The 23,866-nt window shown below is 48.7% G+C and overlaps 1 protein-coding gene across 2 annotated transcripts in view; it reads right to left on the bottom strand.

The window, feature by feature from the left end:
- SEZ6L (seizure related 6 homolog like) overlaps positions 1–23,644 on the bottom strand; it is a 147,592-nt gene extending 123,948 nt beyond the window's left edge. For both annotated transcript variants that reach the window (XM_084649065.1, XM_084649066.1), the window contains exon 1: positions 23,500–23,644. In XM_084649065.1, the coding sequence (XP_084505191.1) occupies positions 23,500–23,596 (97 nt within the window). In that variant the 5' untranslated portion in view covers positions 23,597–23,644. The remainder of the gene's footprint in view (positions 1–23,499) is intronic.
- Between the last annotated feature and the right edge of the window lie 222 nt (positions 23,645–23,866).

Raw genomic sequence — 23,866 nt, 5'->3', positions numbered from 1 at the left:
GCGACAGTCAGCCCCTTGTGCACCTGGCTGCCCTAGAGAAAATGACCAGAACCCCAGGGACTCCCTGGACCTGCCTTCTCTGGGAGCTCTCTTCCTGCCTTGTCTTTTGGGGCTGGCTGTGCCCTTGTTAGGGTCTCAGCCTGCCAGAGCACTCGGCCGAGTCATCTGCCCTCGGAGATAAAACGCAGTCTGCACCTCAGAGCAGGAGAGTGACATTCGGCTGGGGGCTTCAGACGATTCACCTTGAGAGGCAGCCAAGGAAGCCAACTAATCCCTGAGTGGGAGGGAGACAATAGCATTTCTTCCTCCTCTCTGGCTGCCCGTTCTCTGATCAATACCTCTTCCTCCGGAAAGGGGGGACAGGCACATGTGAGTGTGGGCGCACACACACACGTTTTGGGGGAAAACCCCTCAGATGCTTGTAATATGGTTTGGGTTCTTATTTTAATTGGGAAGGGGCGTCTGTGGTGCCTGTGGTTTTGAAGGTTCTTTCCTCCCCCTAGTGTGACATCGCTTGAGATACCCAGGGCCTGAATTCTAGAGGCACTGAGCTCTCAAAGCTCCCCTTCACTTCCTTTGGGGGTGGCAGGCACCCCTGAAACATTGGCCTTCCAGCTAGTGGTTCATCTGGTGTCTGTCCTTTATGACCAGACCGTCTCCTTGCTTGTAATGCTTGTCTCGTTTGCCCACTCCATTCTGAATCAAGCTGATCCCATCCACCAGACCTAATGGAGGCTGGCTGATTTCTGTAAGTCATAGAGGACCCGATTCTGATCCCTTTATTCATGTTGGATAGAGAGAATGCTCCCCATTTGAAACTATGGATAGAATTTCAGATGGGCAGAACGTAAGGCGCTAAAATTTTACAAGGCCACCGAAGCCAGCCCTTCTTCTCTTGTGAGCAGCTCAATCTGGGATCTTTAATGACCATTAGAAGTCAGGAGCATAGTTTCAAACCTCAGCTGAAAACTGGCCTGGACGGATCACTGTAGAATTATTTAACAGAGAACAAGCCTGCACTGACAGTGGAGTGGGCAAAATAGCCCACTAAGTGTAAATTCCATTGCCAGTGTCTGCCAGAAGCTGGGATTAGATGACAGCGGATGGATCACTTGATTATTGCCCTTTTCTTTTCATTCCCTCTGAAGCAAGTAGCACTGGCCATTGTCAGAGAGAATTTAATGGCAACGAGGAAAGGATTTAGATGCAATAATATTAATAATCACAGCTTGATTTCTTTTTTTTTAAAGCCAGCTGACCTTTTCCAAAGCAAGGAAATATCTCATTGACCTGAAACATGACAGAAGAAATTGGTTAGTCTCTAAGGTGCCACAAGTCCTCCTTTTCTTTTTGCGAATACAGACTAACACGGCTGCTACTCTGAAACCACACAGAAGAACTTGTTTACAATAAGTTGTAAAACCAGTTTCCACCTATCTGGAGTGTGAGTCCAGCTACGCAGCACTTGTCTGGCTCTCCTAGGGCTGTGCAGAGTTAATATACACAGGGATATATCACTTCTGTGTGTTAAAGAAGAAACACATTGCTCACATTCTCAAAGGGTTGAAAGGGCAATTTGCATTGTTTTAAACCCTCCTCTATTTTGTACCCCTGTTTATTTGGAAACATATTGGGCTGATATAGCCAACCAGAGAGATCTGGTACTTACTGGTTCCAAGGTACTAGAGACGCTTCTGACTGCAGTCAGTCCTTATTCTAATTTATAGGAAGAGTTCTGAAAGGCCTTTATCATTCATACGGGATTGTTCTTTCCATTTAGGGTTTTAATATCTTTAAAAATGGTAATGGAGCATTCAGTGGGGAGCAGATTGATTTTTGTTAAGATTTCATTTAAATTCCCATCGGAAAATATGCTTATTTTAATTCTCTCTCTGTTGACATTTAGAGAGATGATGAGTGGAGAAACTCACCGACCTTAGAGAATGAGAAAACTCAGAAATCCTAGATCCCATCCCCCACAGACATGATTCCACAGGGTATAAATGACCCTCACTTAATTATCTGTTGAACTGGTTGAAAAAGAAAAAGGAAGAAACGTTGAAATGTTTCCTTTCCATTTGTTATTGAAATTTTGATGCAAATGTTCATTGAAATTTAAAAATGCTAGAGCATTCTGACCAGCTCAAATAGTCTGGAATTATCCTTTTCCTGAGCACAGTCCGAATCTATCTAGATCCTTCTGGATTATTTCTCTGTCCTCAGTGGTATTTAGCAACTCTGCCCAATTTAGAATCACAAACAAATGTCATCAACTTGCTGGTTTACTAGCTCATTGACAGCAAGGGTTAGACTGGGCCTAATACTGATTTCTGTGGGACCCCATTTGACAGCTCCCCCTCCAAAGCCAGGCCCTTGCGGTTCACCTTTGGTCTGCAGCTAGTTTCAAACCCACCTAGAATTCCAAAAATATTGCATCTGCGGTGTTCCCTTCGTCCATCGTTTTGTAATTATAGATTGAAAAAGCAGCTCAGTTTGTCTGGGATCTGCATCCCGATGGCTGCCCACCAACCAGCCAAGCAGCTTAGGGTTCAGTCCTGCAAGGTGCTGAGCTCGCTGGCCCGATCCAGCTATGGGATGGGACTAGTCATGGCATGTGCTTTTGTTCCTGTATTGGGGTGTGATACACAGTGGAGTGGATCTAACGTACATTCCGACCAGCAAGGGGCACGAGACGTATGCAGCATTCACAGATTGTTCCACAAAACCCAGCCCTGCGCTATTCTATTGCAATTTGTCATGCAAATCAGCACCACGCCCCACCCATCCAGCTGCCTTCTGGGCCAGACACAGTGGCTGGCTGTTTTCAAGGACTGGATAATGACCATTAGGAACATCCTCAGCTCTGCGAATTAGGATGACATGGGAATTACCTGTCGGATCCTCTCTCCCATCACCACTCCTTGGCCAGGTGCATGATGGGCTTTTCCTTCCCTTCCTTGTGCAGTGGTTGTTAGCTATAGCTGGGGGCAGGACGCTGGGCTGGCTGGAAGAGCAATAAGACCTAGACTAGATTTTGCTGAAAGAGCTCGGGTCTGATCCTGAAGTTTTTACTCAGCCCCACGTGCAACCCTCCCTTTACGGGGTTCTTCTTCTGCAAAAGCCCCTTCAGACAGAACTCCTCTTACATTTCCTTAGTGATCTCACATAAACGACCCTCTGTCCTGAGCAGCAGCAGGCTGTCGGTAGGAAATACCCAACTCTGACCTAGCCATCCCCTTTCCTCTGTACACTCCAACAGCCCCCACAGACCTGGTAGGATTCACACTAGAGCTCCACAGTGAAAGTTCTTTTCTCCATTTTAACATTTTCTTCCTTTGGCTCCTCCCTCAGTGACTCACACCTCCTGCCCATGCCCAGATGATATTGTTTCTGAACCCCATCATCCAAACTGATGAGTTTTACTCTCTGAAATCAGAGAGGTGTCAACACATGGTGCCATTTTATGAGCGATAACGGGGCTATCAGTAGTGACAATGATGGGAGTACCAGAGAGAACTTAATGAGAGCATGGTGTGACAGATGCAATGCTTTGGAAATATGGACTATTCAAAGAATACTATACTGACTTTATAAATATGATCTGTATCTTTATGGGCAGGCTAGTGATTGTATGCCTGGCTCAGTGGAGGAGCTAAGGGTATCCGGCAGGAATTCAATTCACCAGGGGGGAGAGCAGAAGAGAGTAATTAATGCGAATTCCTAATCCTGAAACAAGGCAGGTAACAAGTCTATGGAAGTTTCACCTCTGGGGAAATAGCATGTGTTGGTTACACCTGGTTTAAGAAACCTGACAAAGAACCAGAAACTAAAACTGTATAAATTGACTTCCCTGACCTAGGAAGAGAGGTCATTCATACTCACTACAAGAACTGACATGAAACTGTGACCAAAAGAGACAGACCTGCAGAAAGGGCCTGAAGTATTTTAGCCCAGTCAGGGTCTCCATGTGGAAGATGGGTGACTGCTGGTAAACTAGACATAAGTATAAGCTGTTTATTGTTTTCCTGATATGGTTTTGCGGTCGTGCTTTTTTCCCTCACACAGGGGGGTGAGGGAGTGAGAGAACCTGGATTTATGCAGGAAATGGCCCACCTTGATTATCATACATATTGTGAAGAGAGTGGTCACTTTGGATGGGCTATTACCAGCAGGAGAGTGAGTTTGTGTGTGGGGGGGGGGGCGGAGGGTGAGAAAACCTGGATTTGTGCTGGAAATGGCCCAACTTGATGATCACTTTAGATAAGCTATTACCAGCAGGACAGTGGGGTGGGAGGGGGTATTGTTTCATGGTCTCTGTGTGTATATAATGTCTTCTGCAGTTTCCACGGTATGCATCCGATGAAGTGAGCTGTAGCTCACGGAAGCTCATGCTCAAATAAATTGGTTCGTCTCTAAGGTGCCACAAGTACTCCTTTTCTGTCTGCTCTCAGTTTCTGTGTTTTCTCTCTCTCCTGCACCTACACCCTCACCTGGTCACAACAGCCAAGGAAACACTCCACCCACGGGATGCTAATTTTTGGGCATACTCTGTGGGCCTTTGTTTTAGGTGTGGCCCCTTAACTGTCTCTTACAACTGTCTTAAATGTTGTGTGCAGTGTAGTTGTAGCCGTGTCGGTCCCAGGATATTAGCAAGATAAGCTGGGTGAGGTCATATCGTTTACTGAACCAACTGTTGTTGGTGGAAGAGACTCTAGACACTAGATTTACTCTGCTAAACACTAAAAATCATGGATTGAATAGAGACACTGGATTCATGGTTTATTACAACCACCTCTAACCCAGTAACCCCCTCCTATGGCTGCAGAGGTGTTAACAGGCCTCAGTGGACCCTTACAATATGTGCTAACTACTTATGCTAAACAATCTGTTCTACTTTGCATTTTGGTGTGACCCCCGGGAGTATCTTTCCCAGACCTGAGAGGAGCTCTGTGTGGCTGGAAAGCTTGTCTCTCTCACTAACGGAAGCTGGTCAAATAAGAGAGATTATCCCATCCACCGTGTCGCTCTTCAACGAAGGACTTGTTCTCATAGCAGTTTGAAGGAAGTTTCAACTCAGCCCATAACAAGGGTTCACCCAGCTCATAACAACTCCCCCGACCTCAGCTTTGCCCATCTCCCTGATGAGGCCCAAAGCCCATCCCAGACAGGAAGAAAAGAAATAATGTAAGAAATTAGAAATGATATAAGTGTAACTATTTACATACGAACAGTGCCTGTCCATCAGGATAGCTTCACATCACCAACATACAATAATTTTATCCCCAACCAAGTCTCTCTGGGGCTTTTTTCTCCCTGAATTTCCTGTCAATGTGTTCCTGGGATGGGTCTGTTGTTTCTCTGGCACTTGCTGGCTGGGACCGTTCCTGCCCATTAGGTTTGAATGGGGGATTCATTACTGTCACAACTTTCCCAGCCTCAGCATCCACAGCAGCATTCTCAGATTTGGGGAGCAGCCATGCTAAAATCCTGTCCTCCTGATACGGCTGCAGATGGACCTTATGGATAACTTTTGGTTTAGTCCTAGGACCCAACTTTACCCTGTACACTGCTTCACTGCTTCGGGTCAGTACCATACAGGGTCCCTCCCAAGGTTTATCCAGCCTAGGGCTCCTACCCTTCTTTCTCCTCGAATTGTGGAACCAGACGAGGTCCCTCTTTAAAAGTTTCCCTGTCTGACCTTACATCTGAGAGTCTTTTCATTTTATCAGAGGCTATCCTCACATAGTCCAAAACGGTTCATACCCCTTTGTTCCTTTTCAGGAATTGCATGCAAGAGGGTTGCTGGGGTCTTAGCTCATAACCAACCATGAGGGGTGCTGGGATGCACGTTGTGCTCTCATTGGCTGCTGTTCTATAAGCCATCAAGGACAATGGGATATGCTGGTCCCCTTTGTAGTAGGAAGGGGGCCTGAAACATAAGCCCATGTATCAGAGGTGCGGCCTGGGCTAAAGTAGTCAAAACCTTGCTAATATAAAGCAAAGTTAAGTTGTGAGCAAGAGGCAAGCTCTGCTCACAGAATTTGGCAAGAACAGGGCTGATATTGTAAAAACACATATTGCTAAGAGGTGCTAGGCAAAAACACTCACGCAAGCACATTCCAGAAGATGGTACCAGATAAACACACCCTGATAAACACATTCCCCAAAGGTAACAGGAACATGCTGACCCATCTTAAGGATAAGGTCAGGATGACAGCATGATGAATAGAGATGTTTTGATCAAGTCCCCAGATACAAGGCGATGGGTGGCGCCCTGATACGTCAAGGGTGATATGTCTCTTGTTTGTACTGGTGTATAAAGATGTATCTCAGAGGGAGTGCTTTGTCCAGCCGAGGGGACAGTGGAAAGTCCCACCACTGACTGAGCTGCATCCATTGTCACGGGCATCCGGGTGCTAGTGTAGCTGTAGACATTGATCCAGGGAGCTAGGACCGTGCTTTGCTAACAATAAACCTGACCAAGCGCCTTCGCACATTAACGGATTTTGTGGTCATTGGGCCGTTCGCTCGAGATCTGCTGTGCCGGCTATGTGCGCAGAGCTGGGACAACACACAGGGAGAACATACACACACACACACAGCCGAACATCTGACAACACCCATCCCTTTGGTGCTGTTCTACAAAGGGAGCCAGCTGAACCCTCAAAAGTCCTACCGAAGCTTTCCCCCACCCTGCCAGACTGTGGGTGTGCTGGTATGAGGAGTTTTTTGTGAATCTCTAGAATCTCACAAACTTGTTGAAACACTTTGGATTCAAAGGTTTCAGAGTAACAGCCGTGTTAGTCTGTATTCGCAAAAAGAAAAGGAGTACTTGTGGCACCTTAGAGACTAACCAATTTATTTGAGCATAAGCTTTCGTGATGCATCCGATGCAGTGAGCTGTAGCTCACGAAAGCTTATGCTCAAATAAATTGGTTAGTCGCTAAGGTGCCACAAGTACTCCTTTTCTTTTTGGATTCAAAGTTTCTCCCTTGATCTGTGTGTAACTTACCTGGAACCCCAGATCTGGAGAAGAGTTAAAGTCAGACCTGCTGAGGTAATCACAGTGAATTGCAGAAGTCTGTAGCCTAGTCCCTAGTCTGGAGGGAGAGGGATGCGAGTTCCTGCTCTGAGAAAGGTGACAGCTAGAGCCCAAGACCTGAGTGAGATGCCTTCAAGGAGGCCATGAAGGGGTCAGAGGTTGCCTTGGAAATTGTGACATGAGAATTTGATGTTGTTACCCCAACATTCCACTGTTCGCACTTCTTTGGGCCCCCTGATGGCCTTGCAATATTTAAAGGCCTCGCTACCAATTTAGGGCCAGGTTCTGCCACCCTTATCCACAACAAGCAGTTATTTATTCTGCAAGTAACCCGGTTATAATCAATGCCACTACTTGCAAGGTCTCAGTCCTGTGTTCTTTGACTTCAGTGGCAAAACACCCACTGACGTCCATGGTGCCAGCTCAGGTTCTTAGTTACAGCTCACGGTGATTATTCCAACGCTGGTCCCTGCCACGTAAGCTTGGGCTCTTCTCTGCCCTTGAAAAGACTCCCCATCTGGGAAGGGCAGAGTTCTTTATGTGAAATGGCCAGTCTTCCTTGCAGTGCCCATGTTCTAGATAACATGGCAGGAATGGCACTGCCTAAGCACTGCCTACGTAGAGAGAATTCCTCCTGGGGCTCTCGCTTCCTAAATTCTGGGCCTAAGTGGCACGATCGAGTCCTTTAATAGGTTTGTTAATCCATAGGCCTAAATCCTGTACTGACACCCTCCTGAAGCGTCATGGTACTTGCTCGTACATTTACTGTGAAATAACGTGAGGCAGGGTGATAGGAATTGGAAAATGAAAATCTTTTCTTGCTGAGCTGCTTATGGTTCTCAGGTGTTCAGTGCCACTCGTTTTCCTTCCAACAGCATGGTGTCAACAGTGTGTCCTTGTTGCCAAGAAGGCCAATGGCATTTTGGGATGTATAAGTAGGGGCATAGCCAGCAGATCGAGGGACGTGATCGTTCCCCTCTATTCGGCACTGGTGAGGCCTCATCTGGAGTACTGTGTCCAGTTTTGGGCTCCACACTACAGGAAGGATGTAGAAAAATTGGAAAACATCCAACGGAGGGCAACAAAATGATTAGGGGCCTGGAACACATGACTTATGGGAGAGGCTGAGGGAACTGGGATTGTTTAGTCTGTGGAAGAGAAGAGTGAGGGGGGATTTGATAGCTGCTTTCAACTACCTGAAAGGGGGTTCCAAAGAGGATGGCTCTAGACTGTTCTCAGTGGTAGCGGATGACAGAATGAGGAGTAATGGCCTCAAGTTGCAGTGGGGGAGGTTTAGGTTGGATAGTAGGAAAAACTTTTTCACTAGGAGGGTGGTAAAGCACTGGAACGGGTTACCTAGGGAGGTGGTGGAATCTCCTTCCTTTGAGGATTTTAAGGTCATGCTTGACAAAGCCCTGGCTGGGATAATTTAGTTGGGGATCGGTCCTGCTTTGAGCAGGGGGTTGGACTAGCTGACCTCCTGAGGTCCCTCCCAACCCTGATATTCTATGATTCTATGAAAACCACTCAAATTTTAATTGTTTTGGGTGCTTTAAATGTGGATCCAAAGTTCTCTTCATGGCTATGACTCTGTGGTAAATAACACCCCAGAGCCAGTTTTAATAGGTAGTCGATGTTAGAAATGCTTTTAGTTCTGATTTCAGATGGGAATGCTGACTACCACTGTCATATATTTGCTCTTTTCACACTGCCGGGAGTATGGCTTTCCTTACTCAGGCTTTAATCCTACCTTGCCAGCTTTGCCTTCCTTTCTGGCTGGTTAGGGCTTGCTTTGCTTTCTTCTTTACTTTTTCTCTTGGAAAATGCAATAAGGCAAGTACCTGAGCCCACTTTCACTAAAGTCCGTGGGAATCTTTTCACTGACTTCATGAGACTTTGGATCAGGCCCTTACTCACTGCAGACACGGGGAGCGCTGGAGTCAGTTGAGATTAGGAGTTGGGGCAATATATGCTTTTCTTTATGGGATGCAAAACCGCTCAAAGGATCAGCTTAGTACTGTTTCTGGTGCTCTTTCTCTGCTGCTAGTGGCTCTGCTTTTCTGATTTATGCCAAGCAAACAAGGGATTTATAAACTCTGGGCTCTGATGTCTCGCCTACATACTGAATATCTCAGTTTAAAGTGTGCTGCATTTTGGGCTGATTATGCAAATGCAGCTGGAGAGCAAGGATGAGCTCAGGTTAGACATGAAAATGTCTATTTTTATCGTTTGCACTGTGGTAATCCCCAGAGGTTAGAGTCAGGTTCAGAGCCACATTGTACTCGGTGATTCATGAACACAGGCCCTGCCCTGAGGAGTCTACAAACTAATTTATCATCTAGGTGTTGGCCCCAGTCCTTAGCTGCATAGGGCAACTTTGCACCAGAGTTGTGTCCACACCAGCATAGCCCACCATGGGAGGATCGCTCCATGGTGCAGGTCTCCTCGGGTGGCACAGAGTTGGTACAACCACTCTTACATCACCCCCCCCCAACCCTTTGTGACCAGTGTAGGGAACATGGCCAGCCCTTCTCTGCACCTCAGCAATCCCCACCTGCCATAATGGATCCCTGAGGCCATTGGCAGCCAGTGGAATTTAGAGCTGCTTTTAGGTGGCTCTAACTTATACCGAGCGACCATCCCAGTGCACAACTGGCCCAGGATCTTGGGAGTACAGCGGTAACTTAAAGCCACTTTTGTGATTATCTGGTGATTTGGGCTGTGAGCTCTTTGGTCACGGCCACGGTTTGGGGCCACTGGGCCAAATCCTTAGCTGGTGTCAATCAGTATAGCTCTATCTACTTTAATGGTGCGATGCCAATTTACACCATCTAAGAACCTGGCCTGCTGTGCTCCAAGCAGTTTGGGAAGAGATTTAGGGCAAAGGATGGAGTAATGCATGAAATATCTGTAAGAACAATCTCCCTCTACATTCTGTGCTAGCTGAGAAATAAGGATTTAGTAAACTGAGGAGGATTTAGTAGGTTTCTTTCAGGTCACCCTAATATCCAATTTCCTAGTATCCTCTGGGCACCTCTGAGGCAGAACACAAATTAAATTGTATGCAGAGCACAAAACAGCTCTGGCATGTGGAAAGGCTATTTCAGTGAGAGAGGAGGAAGGAGCGTAAGGAACGCTGTGTTCCAGAAGCAACATGGGGAGTGTGTTCCTAGGGGCATGATGTTCTGAGAAGACTTGATAGAATAGTTCTCAAGGATCAAATACATTGAATGCAGTTGCTAGGTCTTAGAAATTATACATATGTTTAAACCCTAAGGTAAATAAATAAACACTCGTACCTGAGATCAGACCCAAATTCTAAACTCTCTTAAAAACCTGCCGTGTTTTACCTCGGCCCTTGGAAATTAGCATATGCTCATTCTCTAACAGCTTTCCAAGTGTGTTGTTGTTTCTCTCTCTCTCTCTCTCTCTCTCTCTGTGCAGGTTTCTTTAGCTAATCTCCCCATCTTCCTGCTTTTCTGGCCCTCCTAGTCATCTGAACAATGCACCCAGGCACTGGGATACAGGCCATGTTTAGTTCAGTGGCAGAGGATTCTGCATAAAGTTTGAGGGTGAGCAAGCAGCCCAGAGGCATAGATAGAGAAGGTCCATTCGGATGCTGAAAAGCTCAGACTTTTGCTACACTGAACAGCACTCACTAACATACATACACCTGTAGCTTCTTCTCCTCTTTGTCTGTGGGAACTATTTTATTATTGGAGTAGGGAAACTTAATTGCTATGGACAATTCCTCAGCACGGAAACCGTGGACAACGCGACCCTGCCCAGTTTTTCCCTTTGGAAAAAATAAACAGGCAGAGTCACTAGAAAACAGAGGCGCGCTGACAGGCCACGGGCAAGGTGAGCAATAATGCAGGGACGTGCGGCCCGGCTGCCCTGCAGAAAGTCCAGACGGTGCAGTTTACATGTTATCTGAGGCTGCACATTTCTTTCTCCTCAGTTACAAGTTCTTAGGAAGCAGCACGGCAGAAAGCTCACCGGCTGTGACGCAGACACCGAGGAGAAGGACATTCACAGATGCCAGTGCTTCAGACAGCATAGCTACCTTCCAGTTGGCTTTTTCTTCTCTCATTTCCAGGCACCTCATTTATTAGGATTATGTCTCTCTTCAGAATCACATTCACATCTTTATCCAGCTGTTGGACTATCATGAACGGGCTGACATGCAAATTATAGTGGGCAAAGTTAGACTCAGAGGCATGTCTCTTCTCTCTGCGGGGACACGCAGCCTCCAGAGGATGTCAGACCCTTTCTGCTTTATGAGACCGAGAGAAATGAAAGATGGGTTAGCAATAGGGCTGGATGAAAAATTTCAAATGAAACGTTCTCCTGATGGAAAATGGGATGTCATCAGAGCCAAACATTTTCTCGGAAAAGGCTGATTTCATCTCAATTTTCCATTGTGAAGGTCTAAACAAAACATTTCACTTCAAACTGACAGAAAGCTCTGCATCCACTTGCATCCATGGTGCCTCGTGGAATTTGTAGTTCCTGGTCCTTCATGCCCCCGTGGCCCATCTCCTGGCCAGACTCCATTTCTCATGGTATACCACAGTCTCTCCCACTAGTTGAGTCACTGTAGTGCCTCATGGGACAGGAAACTACAGCTCCCATGAGGCATCACAGTGGCTCAGCCTCAGGGAAAGACCACGGTGCATCATGGGAGATGAAGTGCAGGCCAAAGGGTAGCATGGAAGTGGGAAGGACATGGAACTACAATTTTCCGTGGGGCAACCCAGCCGTTCAGATGGATGCACAGATCAAAGACAACCCAGCCTGCAATGGAACATTTTGATATTTTGACTTCGTCTGAAATTAGGATGCATAACCAAATGCTGAAATATCAGAATTTCTCATGGGACAGAAATCTGATTTTTCAATTGGTTCTAGTTATTAAACTGGGGGGGGGGAGGGTGGAGAAGGGAACCATGGGTTGGAGTTCCAGTGTCACTTCGTTTTTCCAGAGAGGCTAGTTGGGTGAGGTCATATCTTTTATCAGACCAACTTCTGATGGTGAAACAGAGAAGCTTCCGTGTTCCACAGAGCTGTTCTTCAGGGCTGATGATTCAGACTATCAGGTCTGGGGAAGAGCTCTGTGGAACTCAAAAGCTTGTCTCTTTCACCAGCAGAAGTTGGTCCAATAAAAGATATTACCTCACCCTTTTTGTCTCTCATACCCTGGGCCCAACACGGCTGCAGCACGACTCCATGCTTCCCAGCAGTTTATTCAAAAATTCCCCTCGACTGTCAGTCAGACGATTCACTTTTTATTATTACCCCACTGCAACCTCCAATGCAGATGAACTGAGTGACTCTGAATGGGGCTGTCACAGACCTTAAAAAATGAGGTTTTGTCTGCTCCACATAGACATTAAACATCTTATGGCACTTTTTGTAAGGGCATTCGAGTTGTGCTCTTGTCCTGGGCTTTTATAATCCTTGCAATGCTGAGTGTGGTCCTTTACCTAAAGGGCCATCTCAACAACTTTGTAATATGTCAGACCAAATTCTGCACCCCAATGCTTCCAAAATTGCCACCAACTTCCTAGGGATGCAGGGTCAGACTCTGGGAGATGTAGTCTCAGTGTGTAGTCTCTGTGGGATGCACTGGGATTCTCCAGGGTGGAAGGTGCTGATATTCTATAAACATAAGACAATAGTAATGATGACAAGGCCTCATTCTCTGGTTTATAACACGCCGCTTGCTTAGCGCCCTGCCATCCCTGACTGCTTAACATTGTAGGTCTTGTCAAATTTCTAAAATCCTTATGATTAAAGTGTGCGAGGGCAGGGAAGGATGGTGGGCTGGGAGAGAAGGGGATCTGAGTAACAGAATTATTTATACCTTATCTTAATCATCCCTAGGATGCAGTCCAGTAGCAAACACCCCAGAGAAACGGCTTCGTATTTTTGAACCAGCCTGATGGAGTAGGCTCTGCTTACTTAACATGAGAAGTTAAAACGAATGGCTCAGCCCCCAGAAGTAAAAGCCACTTGAGTAAAAGAGGGAGTTTGTATCCTGAACTCTCCTTACTTGTCATGGCAAGGTTGCAGGAGGCAGATTTTTAGCAAACAAGAATGTAGATGAGAGTGGAGTGGCCCCAAGGGGCTTTACAAGACCATTTTAAACAACTTACTTGTGAAAGCTGTGAAAGGACAGAGGCATTTTGGGGATGTTTCCACGTTTACTAGCACGGAAGTGGAAAAGAGCCATATTCAGGAAAGCATTTTAATGAATTGTTTTTATACAGGAATGTGCAAAGCACCCGTTATGTGGCTGCTGAGTCCGACCTCAGGGTGGCACAGACACCAGGTGAATGGAGAGTCTTGGGGCTTGCTCACTCAGTCACAGCAGTGGAACAGGCTGGGTGGTTCCAGGATAGTTACATCACTACAGCGGTCCCTAACACAGACCACCCCTTACTAGAGACTGGGAGTGGAGCCTTCCTTTATTCTCTCCAGACAGCAGTTACTAGCCATTCCTCCTCAAAGACTCAAATGCAGATCACTTACCAAAGGAAGTGCTAATGAGGATGAAAACCTTGACACTCAGGAAGTGCTGGTCACTGAAAGCAATGGGTGAACTTTTTCAAAGCCGTATAAGATGGATGTAAATAGTAGAAAGGTTCTTGGCCCTGGATTCATACTGGGTTTTAAATCCTCCCTGCCTCCAGCCTCTCCTGTGGCATTTATTCCTCTATTCTCCACCCCAATGCACCGCCCAGCTCTCCCTCCTGTCTGCAATCTCTGCTGAAAGCACCCCTCCTTCCCCTGGTTTACAGCCCTTCCTTTCTCTCTGCCCCAGCCATTGGTTTCTGTAGCTCTGTAATTGTATTAATAGAATCATAGAATATCAGGGTTGGAAGGGACCTCAGGGGGTCATCTAGTCCAACCCCCTGCTCAAAGCAGGACCCATCCCCAACTAAATATCCCAGCCGGGGCTTTGTATTATACACAGTTGCTCCCTCTACAACAAAAAGAAAAGGAGGACTTGTGGCACCTTAGAGACTAACCAATTTATTTGAGCATGAGCTTTCGTGAGCTACAGTCCTCCTTTTCTTTTTGCAAATACAGACTAACACGGCTGTTACTCTGAATCCCTCTACAACATTTTCGGACACAAATATGCATTACGAACTAGTGACACTGTGCTGAGAATTCCTGTTGCCATTATGATAGACCATTATTGAAATAGTAAAGGTTTGCTAAACTACTGCAGTGTGCTAAAGCCGATGGTGGGACCTCAGGGCTTGAAATGGTGGGAAAATTGAGTTAAAAGCTTTCCTGCTCACACGCCTAGTCTCTGCTGCCTCAGAATGACAGGCTGGATCCTGGGATGGGGTTTAGCTGCTTTGCTGCACCGCCACCAGAATGTGACTCTCCAGGCTGGCATACTGGGTCTGGGAGGATCACCCCAGTGCTTGAGGTAGAGCCAAGGCAGGAGCTTCTATGCCACACACCCAGTGCAGAGGTTTGACGGGGACATCACTACGCCCCATCATTCCCCCGCTGTGGTTTCAGCCCAGTGGGATGGTTTGAGCTGGTGTAAGTTAGAGCAGCCCATAGGCTGCTCTTTCACAGCATTGTGGGACCAGTCCTGCACAAAGTGGACCACGGGACTGAAAATGTAAGCTTTCCACAACTTCTGTCCCTGACATGTGCTGTGTGCTCCTTCGCTTTTGCAGGGATCTCACCACCATGTCCTCTAGATAGTTGTTTTCATCGGTGCTACATCTGATAATACACAACGATTGAGCTATTCAATTCAAAAAAGATTTGGTGTGGGAATGACGATGACAACAAGGCTTTGCATTTCTGGCACCAGTGCTGGTGTGTGTCAGCCAACAGCTTTCTTGTTTCTGACTCAGAAAACTCTCAGTGCTGGAATAAACCGGGCTGTGGTACTGCTCCATGAGCTCAGCAGAAAACTCAGTATCCTACCCTAGCATGGCAGCAAGACCGAACCCTCAACGGCCCCACCCCTCTTTTGGGATTGTAGAGTGACTCCTCTCTGAATGACTACAGGGTTTGTCCTCCACCCTCTTTACAGAGTCGTGTTTGGCAGGGCCACTTCAGTCCTAGTCAGCAGAAATGAGACATGATCCTTCCACATACAGAACCTGCCTGAGGCCACAAAGTAGGGTTCATTGCCCCTTTCATCTACTTGGCAGCAATCTGACTGTCACACCGAATTTGTTTTAGCCAGTTCAAGGTCAGAGGTGTGAACTTCCTCTGAAAGCAGAAGTGGAGAAAAGCCTCCACTGGAATCCTTCTCTTCATGCCCAGAGGGACCCAGTCCTAGCTCATCAGAGCCAGAACCAGGGCTCGCACATTACTATTCTCTGTCTGCGGCCACAGCTGAAGTAGCAGGGGTACATTGTCTTAACTGGAGAAGAGCAAGCTCTGGACAGACGCCTGTTTGGACATCCCTGGCTCGGAACTCAACTCTGAAGAACATGCATGGTGCTCTTACGCACTCCTCCCTGCCTGCGTGCGCTCTGGCCACCATGGGAGGGCACGATTCCCAAGATGGCCCGGTGGCTCCAGTTAGACAGGTGTATGTGTGCCCGTGTGCATGCGTGTTGGCTGAGCAAATATGGGTTTAGAACAGAGACATCGCTTGCTGCAAGTGTTTGCCCTTCTGTCAGGCCCCATTGTTTTCACCCATTAACACCTCTGAGCCAAAAATGAAGGATGCTGGCAATCGTGCATGACTGTGTCACTGCCAGAAAGGCAAGTTATGTTGCTAAAGGTGCCTGGGAAACCCGTCACAAACTCTACGCTGCGCAAAGGGTTGGCCAGCAAGCACCTGGCATGGAAGCGCTGCTGGGGGGAAGTGAGGGGCTGACACGCTTAACCACAGAGATGCTCAGGTCAAAGTGGCAAAGGCGCACGTCACACCCCTGCCCTTTACAGTGTGTCGCTGGACGGAGGGGTATGTAAGCCTGGCCAGTGCTGAATGCCTTTCCTGGTTGAGAAAAGGGGATTTGTGTTTTCTGAATGAGTACACGGGACCCCTGCGAGGGAGCAAGCCCAGAAGGGAGGGTCTTTCCTGAAAAATGACAGTGTAAAACTGGTGCTGTCTTCCTCAGCAGACCTGTTCCCTCCCTGCGGAGGCATTAAGATGTGCTGTTCAGCAAGACAAACATGCATCTGAGTGGTTTTTTCCCTCCTGCTAATGCTGCAGGGCCAGCAGAGCTAAGAGAGAGTGAACTGGATTCTATTTCGGCTGGTACCTCAGGAACAGCATGGTTAGCAGAATGCCAATCAGTTACGCAGCAGTGCCAACTCCGACTTCTGAAGGCAACGGTGTAGGCACAAGTGTCACTGAGCACTTAATTTGCAGACAATGGGCTGCACAAGTGTCGCACTGGACCTCATTTGGCCTGGAGGACCTTTTGGGTGATGTGTACAACAGAAAGTCTATCTTAGCTTTCAGATCCTAGGCTGAGTTTGCAAGGCCGGCAGTTAGAAAACACATCTTTGCACTTGTAAACAAACCACATTTGGTTTGAAAGTTATGGCAAGGCTGCAAACCTGGCATCTCCCTTTCAGGAATACTGGCATTAAAGTGCAGTCCTATTCCAGTCAATGAGACAAAACACCAGAAAAATTCAAGCGACCACCCTCGTGGCCACAGCTTGGAGAGCTCAGTTATTATTTAACCCCAATGTTATGCAATTCATGGCAGCAACTTTCCATATAGGAACATGGGCAATATGTAATATTCAAGTATCTCATCTTGGTGTCTGGCTGCATGGTTGACAAAATGGCCCTAGAGTTATATGGAATCAATTTAACGCTGTGCCCCCTGGGAACAGCCTCCGTAAATTGCTAGTCCAGTGTGTTAGCTTCATCGGTCATGCACCTGGAAAGGTTAATGCATCTCTCTCTTCAGGCTTGTCTTTGTCTTCTTTCCAATCTCATAAGTACAAACATTGTGTTCAGATACACCATGGAATTTCTGTCTCTGAAGAACTGCCACCCCTTAGGCTTTGGCTGCACACACAATGCTACTGGTTAGTACTAATGTGTAAAGTTATCTTCGAGGGGGATTTTGCTCCAGAGGTGTTGCAGTGTGGTTTACATCACACACTAGTACATTTTATGCAATCCCTGGCCCACTGACAAAGCTACTTGTTTTGCAGACGCTCAGAAGAAAAGCGGGAGGCTAGTGTCCACATTTGCATGCTAGTATCCAGTCTGCTATTCTGACTTTCTACAGAGACATGCTGGGGATTTTGGATCAGTCAGATGTGTTTGTGATGCACAGAAGCTTTCAGCTGCTATGTCTTGCAATTCAAGCAGTTAAACATGGAGAACTATGTCACTCCTCAAATCAACAATTTCTGACTCTTGTAAATTTGTAAATCTAACCAGATAGACTGGAGAATTGGAAGGTTGCCGACTCTGTCACTTACACAATATTTTCTTTTCTTTAAACATACATCTAAATCCCACAAAGATACTTTACTGGCAGTTTTCACCCCCAGACACGATCTGCACATTGTCAATAAGAATATAGCTGGTATTTTGTAACAGTATTGTCCTGATATTTTTCCCTTTACTGTTCAATAATAAATCTCATTTATACATTAGACAAATACAAACACATTGGTAAACAACTTTTGGATTGTGAATGCAACATAATTGAAAAAAGCCACTGGAACTGAAAATCCTTATTGCCATGGCACAAGGAGGAAAATAAACTGATATCTGAAGCTGTAGCCATTCTCGTTTGAAAGTTACACAATATTTAACCACATAGCTAAAATTAACTTTTCAAAATTCTCTGTTTTGTAAAAAAGAACTGCAAAAAATGACCCACGCAAATCCCACAACCTGGGCCCTGAACTGAAATCTCTACACAAACAATTCTGCCCTTCCAGAAAACCTGACGTAGCCACAACAAACGTGTTTTGTGCCTGTTCCTGAAGAATGATGCTGCACCACACTCTCCATGCAAACCAGCTCACTTGCTATTTGTTTACATATTGATTTATTGCACCCAACAGCCGCTTGACTTTCAACTACCAGCGTAACAGTGGATGGATAACATATCTATGCATCTTCCTTGCTTACATCATTTGTCTCTATAAGAACTTAATTCGTCTTCTTCTGCAGCTAATTTTACAACATTTGTGCGTATAGCCTCATTCAGGTATATACAAGGCATATTCTAACTGCATATTCAGTTGTGTAGCTTCCTATAACACAGCCCTTTGGAACACAAATAAGCAGGGGTAAAGAAAGAAGCAACATCAACGTCATGTGAAGTTGAAATGTCAGCTACCATATTTGTACATTGTGAGGCAATAATTTAAAAGAAGTAGGGTGTCTGCACAGCGCCTAGCACAGTGGAACCCTGGGCATGACTGGAGCTCCTGGGCACGATGTAAACACAAATAATAACAATAATAATGTGTTGCTCATTTCATTGTATACTTTCTGAACATGGTCCGACTGGTTCTTTCTATGAAGGAGAAAAATAGATGTTTAATGTGGCCTCTGATCTCTTTTGATAAGGCAAATTCCATCCCATCCTGTTATCCCAGGCTGCACTGCCCGCTGACAAATGAAGCACATATGCTGATCGAATTTCTTGAGATGATCCCACTGGGATTGTTGCTGATTCCAGAGGGGACACAATGGTAACATTTTGCATATCTTGCTTAGTTCATACACAGTTTTGCCTTTTGGGTGACACACTTGATTTATTTAAAAAAAATTCTTCTATAGTCTTATGTGTGGAGCATTCCCTATGACATATTACACAGCTCGAACAAGTCACCAGGGTAAATATACACACACCAAAATACGAGATTTCTGATTAAATGCAGAGTCAGGCTAGGAGTCAGTCTGCGTTGGCGTTCCGGAGTCATGAGGCTTCCAGCAGTATTTAGTGGTCTCATCACAACCTCTAGTGGACAACAGTCCGCATCGCCACAGAGGTTCAACATGTGATGTATTTACTCATCTCGTTTTCGGTGGGCCCAGGCCTTTGAGGTGCCATTGACTAAAAGGGGTGCTGAGGGTGCTCACCCACTTGTAGGATTTCTCTGCCCAAAACAGAATGACGTCTCTGACTCACTGTTAGTTCCCACTGTACCACTACAGGGAATAGAGCAGGGGTGGCCAAACCGCAGCCCCTTTACAGTTAAAATGTGGCTGGCAGAGCCCCCCATCCCTGTCCCATTCTCCGTCAGATGTGTGTGGGGGAGCTCGGGGCTTCTGCCCTGTGTCGGGGCGCTGGGGCTAGGGGCTTCTGCCAGAGATGACTGGTGCCTGCTTAGGGTGGGGGAGGCAAAATGTAAGGGTTCGCCCCGCCCCCCAACAGCTTGAGTCACCCCCCACACACACACACACGCAGCAGTCCCTCCCTGCAGCTCCCAGGTATTAGCTCCGCCTGGAGAGGCAGCGGCAAACTGCTGGGAGCTGCAGGGAGGGGTCACTGCTTTAGCTCCCTGGGGAGAAGCAGCAGCAAAAGCAATGACTCTTCCTGCAGCTCCCAGCTTGCTGGCTCCAGCAGCTGCTGTGCTGGGAGGGGGCCCAGCAGCACCATGTGACCAAGTGAGGCCAGCAACCCCTGGCTGAAGCCCCGAGCCCCGGCAGGCACGCCCCGCTTCTTGAACTTCTGAAGAGTATTGTATGTGGCTCGGATAGTCAGTAAATTTGGCCATCCCTGGAATAGATGCATGTGGGCACCACAAGGACCAACTGCAGTGGGAGCTCTGCAGGTGGAAAGACCACAAGATAAGGCCCCAAGCGCTGACAGTCTTCTTGGACTGAACATTATTACTGCTAACAAGACCTGTCACTGTTGTCTTGTCTCATTATTTGCATACCAGGCACACAATGCTGCAATGAACTGGATTTTTGATTCACATGCTCTTTGCATTCTGGCACCCAGAGTTTTCTCATGGAAGTTTTTCAAAACAGAAGACATGATTCTCCATTGCCCTGCACCTTGTACAGGTGCCTTAGGAACAGAACTGTTCCTACAAATCCGCATGGTAGAACTTCACACTCATTCTGCCTTGGTGTAAATTACACCAGAAGGGGCAAAGCTACGGAAACTTACATGCAGACAAGTGATTGGTTGGTGCAGCTGACTTTAAACTAGCCGTTACTTTGCAAAAGTGAACTGAAAACTGAGGCAGACAGAAGAAAACACATGATCTTTGTGTGTGGTCCAGTCCTGCTGCCTCTCATAGATTAAGGCCAGAAGGGTCTGTTATGATCATCATCTAGTCTGGCCCCATGCGTGACACATGACAAAGAGCCTCATCCTATAAAACAATGGAAACTGCCAAACTGCCCCTGGCTCCATGGCTCTGTGCGCACAACTTTGGGATTTTACAGCAATAATTCACTGAGCCTTGTAAAGGGTCAACTAATTATCAGCTCCCACTCTGCCAACCAAAAGGCGTTCCGTACAGTGTGTTCCCTCTCTTGATTTATTACCTGTCACTCTTGCACTGAGGGCTAAATCCTGATCCTGAGTAAATGGGCTGCACACCAGGGCTCCCTAGTGGGGCTGGGGATGGAGCAAGTTGTTTCCCAGGCAGTGGGGAGGCCAGCAGAACTCCAGTGGTCCCTGCATCCCACTCCACAGGGTGGGTTTGGCCAGTGTCTTCCCACAGTTATGGATCCACTGGCCATGTCCTCCAAACCCATCTGTACAGGGACATGGAGAACACAGAACACAGTCATGGCTGACTTTGGCCCTTCCACAGGTCCCATGGTATGGATAGCCAATAAGCAGAATAGGTGATAGTCGATTGCACAATACAGTGAAGGAATGGAAGCAACTTCCTCTTGACATGTTATGCCTGATGCTGAAGTTACGTTTAGTCATCTGCCCATGGAGACCTCATCAATACATCTTCTTTTATTATGCTCATCCCCGTGTGTATACACATGACACAAACACACTAATATGTGTGTGTGTGTGTGTGTATTAGATTTCCTTTACAAAGAGAAAAGAACAGTGTACTCTCTCTCTCATATATCCGTGGCTATATAGATCCACTCTCCTTTTCTCTTTATAAAGGAAATCTTACCCTTCTTGCTGTGGAAAAAACCCCAACTGTCTAAGACATGGATTTGAATTTAAAATGTAAAACAAGATTCTTTAATGCAGAATTTCTCCAGGAATATGGGCAGAAGGAAGTATCAAGAGTGCAGCTACGAGCTTATTTTCCCATTATACCACTGTCCTGCCATCAATAGCTGTTAATCTTTGTTAAAAATACAAGGGCAGTATTGAAGGTCAATTTTCCAAACCCATCCCTTTTACAGCCGTCACAACAGAAACACCTATGGGCCACTCCTGTTCTCTCCCTGATGAGTCTGTGTCTGTACAGCATGGCTATTAACAAATCTTAAGTCGGGGGGCAAATCCCGACTGCCTTGCCCACAAGGGATTTCCCATTACAATCTCTGGGACACTTGCTAGAGTTCAGAGAGTGGCTTTTGGCCCTAACGATATTAATGTGCTACGACTTTGTTACATCACCCTCAAATAATTCCGAAGAGCATTATTCACGATGGTATGACTGTGATGAGAAAAGAAGACAGAGCCGTTCAGTGTGAAAATGTGAAACAAACAGACACAATTAAAACGGAGCCTTCTGGTAAATCGCAACAACTGTAATTTCAGCCCATGTCCCATGCCTGAGCCAGCCACACCGAATGATCATCAGTCTGGCACTGTTCAGGTCCTCAGTGGAATTCCAGCATCTGACATGCTGTAGCCTTGTACCGCTTTCCTTTGCCATGTGTGTACACCAGAAAAACAATCTACGGGACGCCAGGGACCCTCCCGGGGTATTAAACGTGTATTTTTAAGGGAGGATAACTAAGAAAGGGCCGGACGAAGGAAGGAGCCATTCATTTAAATACTGGTTTTCATTATTTTGTCCAGGTTAGATGTCAATGGGGAACATTACTGACTCTTTAAGCTCACCGTTTAATGCTAAGCGTTGTTAAACAGAGGGTGGGAAGTGATTTTCTTTACTCTGACGCTCCAGCTATAAAATAAAGGGTCTGATTCCTACAAACGTCCCCGGAGTAAACTGAGCAGGATTGGGCCCTCCCTTTGCGAGTGGGCTTGTACCCAGAGGGGCATTAACAATGCAGTCTGGAGACCCACAAAAGGGGCAAGGACCAGAAGGCAGGAGACCTCTTTGCTGCTCCGGGAGCTGTTCCCAGAGTCAGTGCTGAAATGGCGAGCCTGGCACTGCCCAGGGGGCTGGCAGCGGGCTCTGGCCGGGCCGCTAGGCTGCCCCAACACAAAGAGGTGATTTTGGAAAGGGTCCGCGTGTGTGCGCCCCCGCCTTAGGCTGTGTCGGCGGCCCTCATGTCCGCGCTGCAGCCCGCACCCCCTCTCCGGCCGGCCGCTCCGGGGCTGGGGCTTCCCGCACACTCCATGCGCTTTGCGGGTGCGTCATACAGAGTAAGAGGCGCCTCAGGCCAGGAGCGGAGGGGGCGCAGGTAAGCGAGGCAGGTGCATATCCGGGGGGCTGCTGAAGGAGCCCTGCCTCTCCCCGCTTGCGTCAAACTACTTCAGGTTCACAAGCGAAGTTTGAGGAGCGGATGGGAACGGCTGCTTAGCCCGGGAATGCGCGGCTACGAGCGCACAGACTCAGCCCCGTGCCTCCCCCGGGTCCCTGCTGGCGGGGCGGCTGGAACAATGGGCATAAAGCGGGCGCCCAGAGCCACTGACCCTGGATCTCACCCCCGCCCGCTGTCCGCACCGCCACATGCCGGCACCGGGCTCCCGGGGCCACACGCGGCACACGGACACTATTGCCTCCCGCCTCGGGCTTTGCAGCCCCCCGCTCCCCGGCGAGGCAGGCGCAGCCCCGGGCACAAGGGGAAGGGCGCAGCCGGCCCGAAACCCGCTGGTTCCCCCGCGCCCCGCACCTTCCCCCACGGCCCCGAGCGGCAGAGAACAAAGGCGCCCGGGAGGCAGGGCCGGGACCTGGACCCGCCCCGGCCCCACTGGGCAGAGCAGAGGCCCTGTCCCGCAGCCCCCGACCACGGCTGGGCTCAGGCTGGGGGCCCCACGCCAGGGGCCAGTCCCCCGGCTGCCCCGCGAGCCTGTGCCCGAGCGCTCAGCGGGGGGCTGCGCTCGCAAAGGCAGGGCCCCTGGGTGCCCAAGTGTGTGTGTGGGGGGGGGCAGCGCCCCATCGCCCCCCAGCCCGGGCCCTGCGGGCAGCGCCCCATCGCCCCCCAGCCCGGCTTCCCAGCGCATCCAACTCAGCCAAAGCTCCGGGACCCCAGCCCGCCCGGGCGGGGGCAGCGCCCCGGGGCGAGACGAGCCCGGGCTGGGGAGGGGTCCGCGACCGGCCGCTGGGGGCAGAGCGAGCGGGGTCCCGGCCCCCCGAGACCGCGGCGCCCCCCGGCCCCCCGCCGCCGCCGCCCGCTCCTACCTGGGCGCCGCGCCGCCTGGCTGCCCAGCAGCAGGACCAGCAGCGAGAGTCCCCGGAGCCCGGCGGGCGGCGCGGGCAGAGCGCGGGGCCCCGCCATGGCGCGGCGGGCAGAGTCCGTCCCCGGTGCGGCCAGCCCGGCCCTGGCGCGGCGGCGAGTCCGTCCCCGGCGGTGCAGCGAGCGGGGCTGGGCGGGCGCCAGCGAGGGCGGGGCGGGGAGCGGGCTGCGGGGGAGGGAGCCAGACACCGCCACCGCCGGCTGCGGGCCCCGGCCCCCCCAGCCCTGCCCCCCCGGCCCCCCACCGCCCCGGCCCCCCCAGCCCTGCCCCCCCGCCACCCCGGCCCCCCACCGCCCCGGCCCCCCCAGCCC

The sequence above is a fragment of the Lepidochelys olivacea genome (genome assembly GCF_965140295.1).
Source record: "Lepidochelys olivacea isolate rLepOli2 genome assembly, chromosome: 15".
NCBI lineage: Eukaryota > Metazoa > Chordata > Testudines > Cheloniidae > Lepidochelys > Lepidochelys olivacea.
This window is presented reverse-complemented; position numbering and strand designations above follow the sequence as displayed.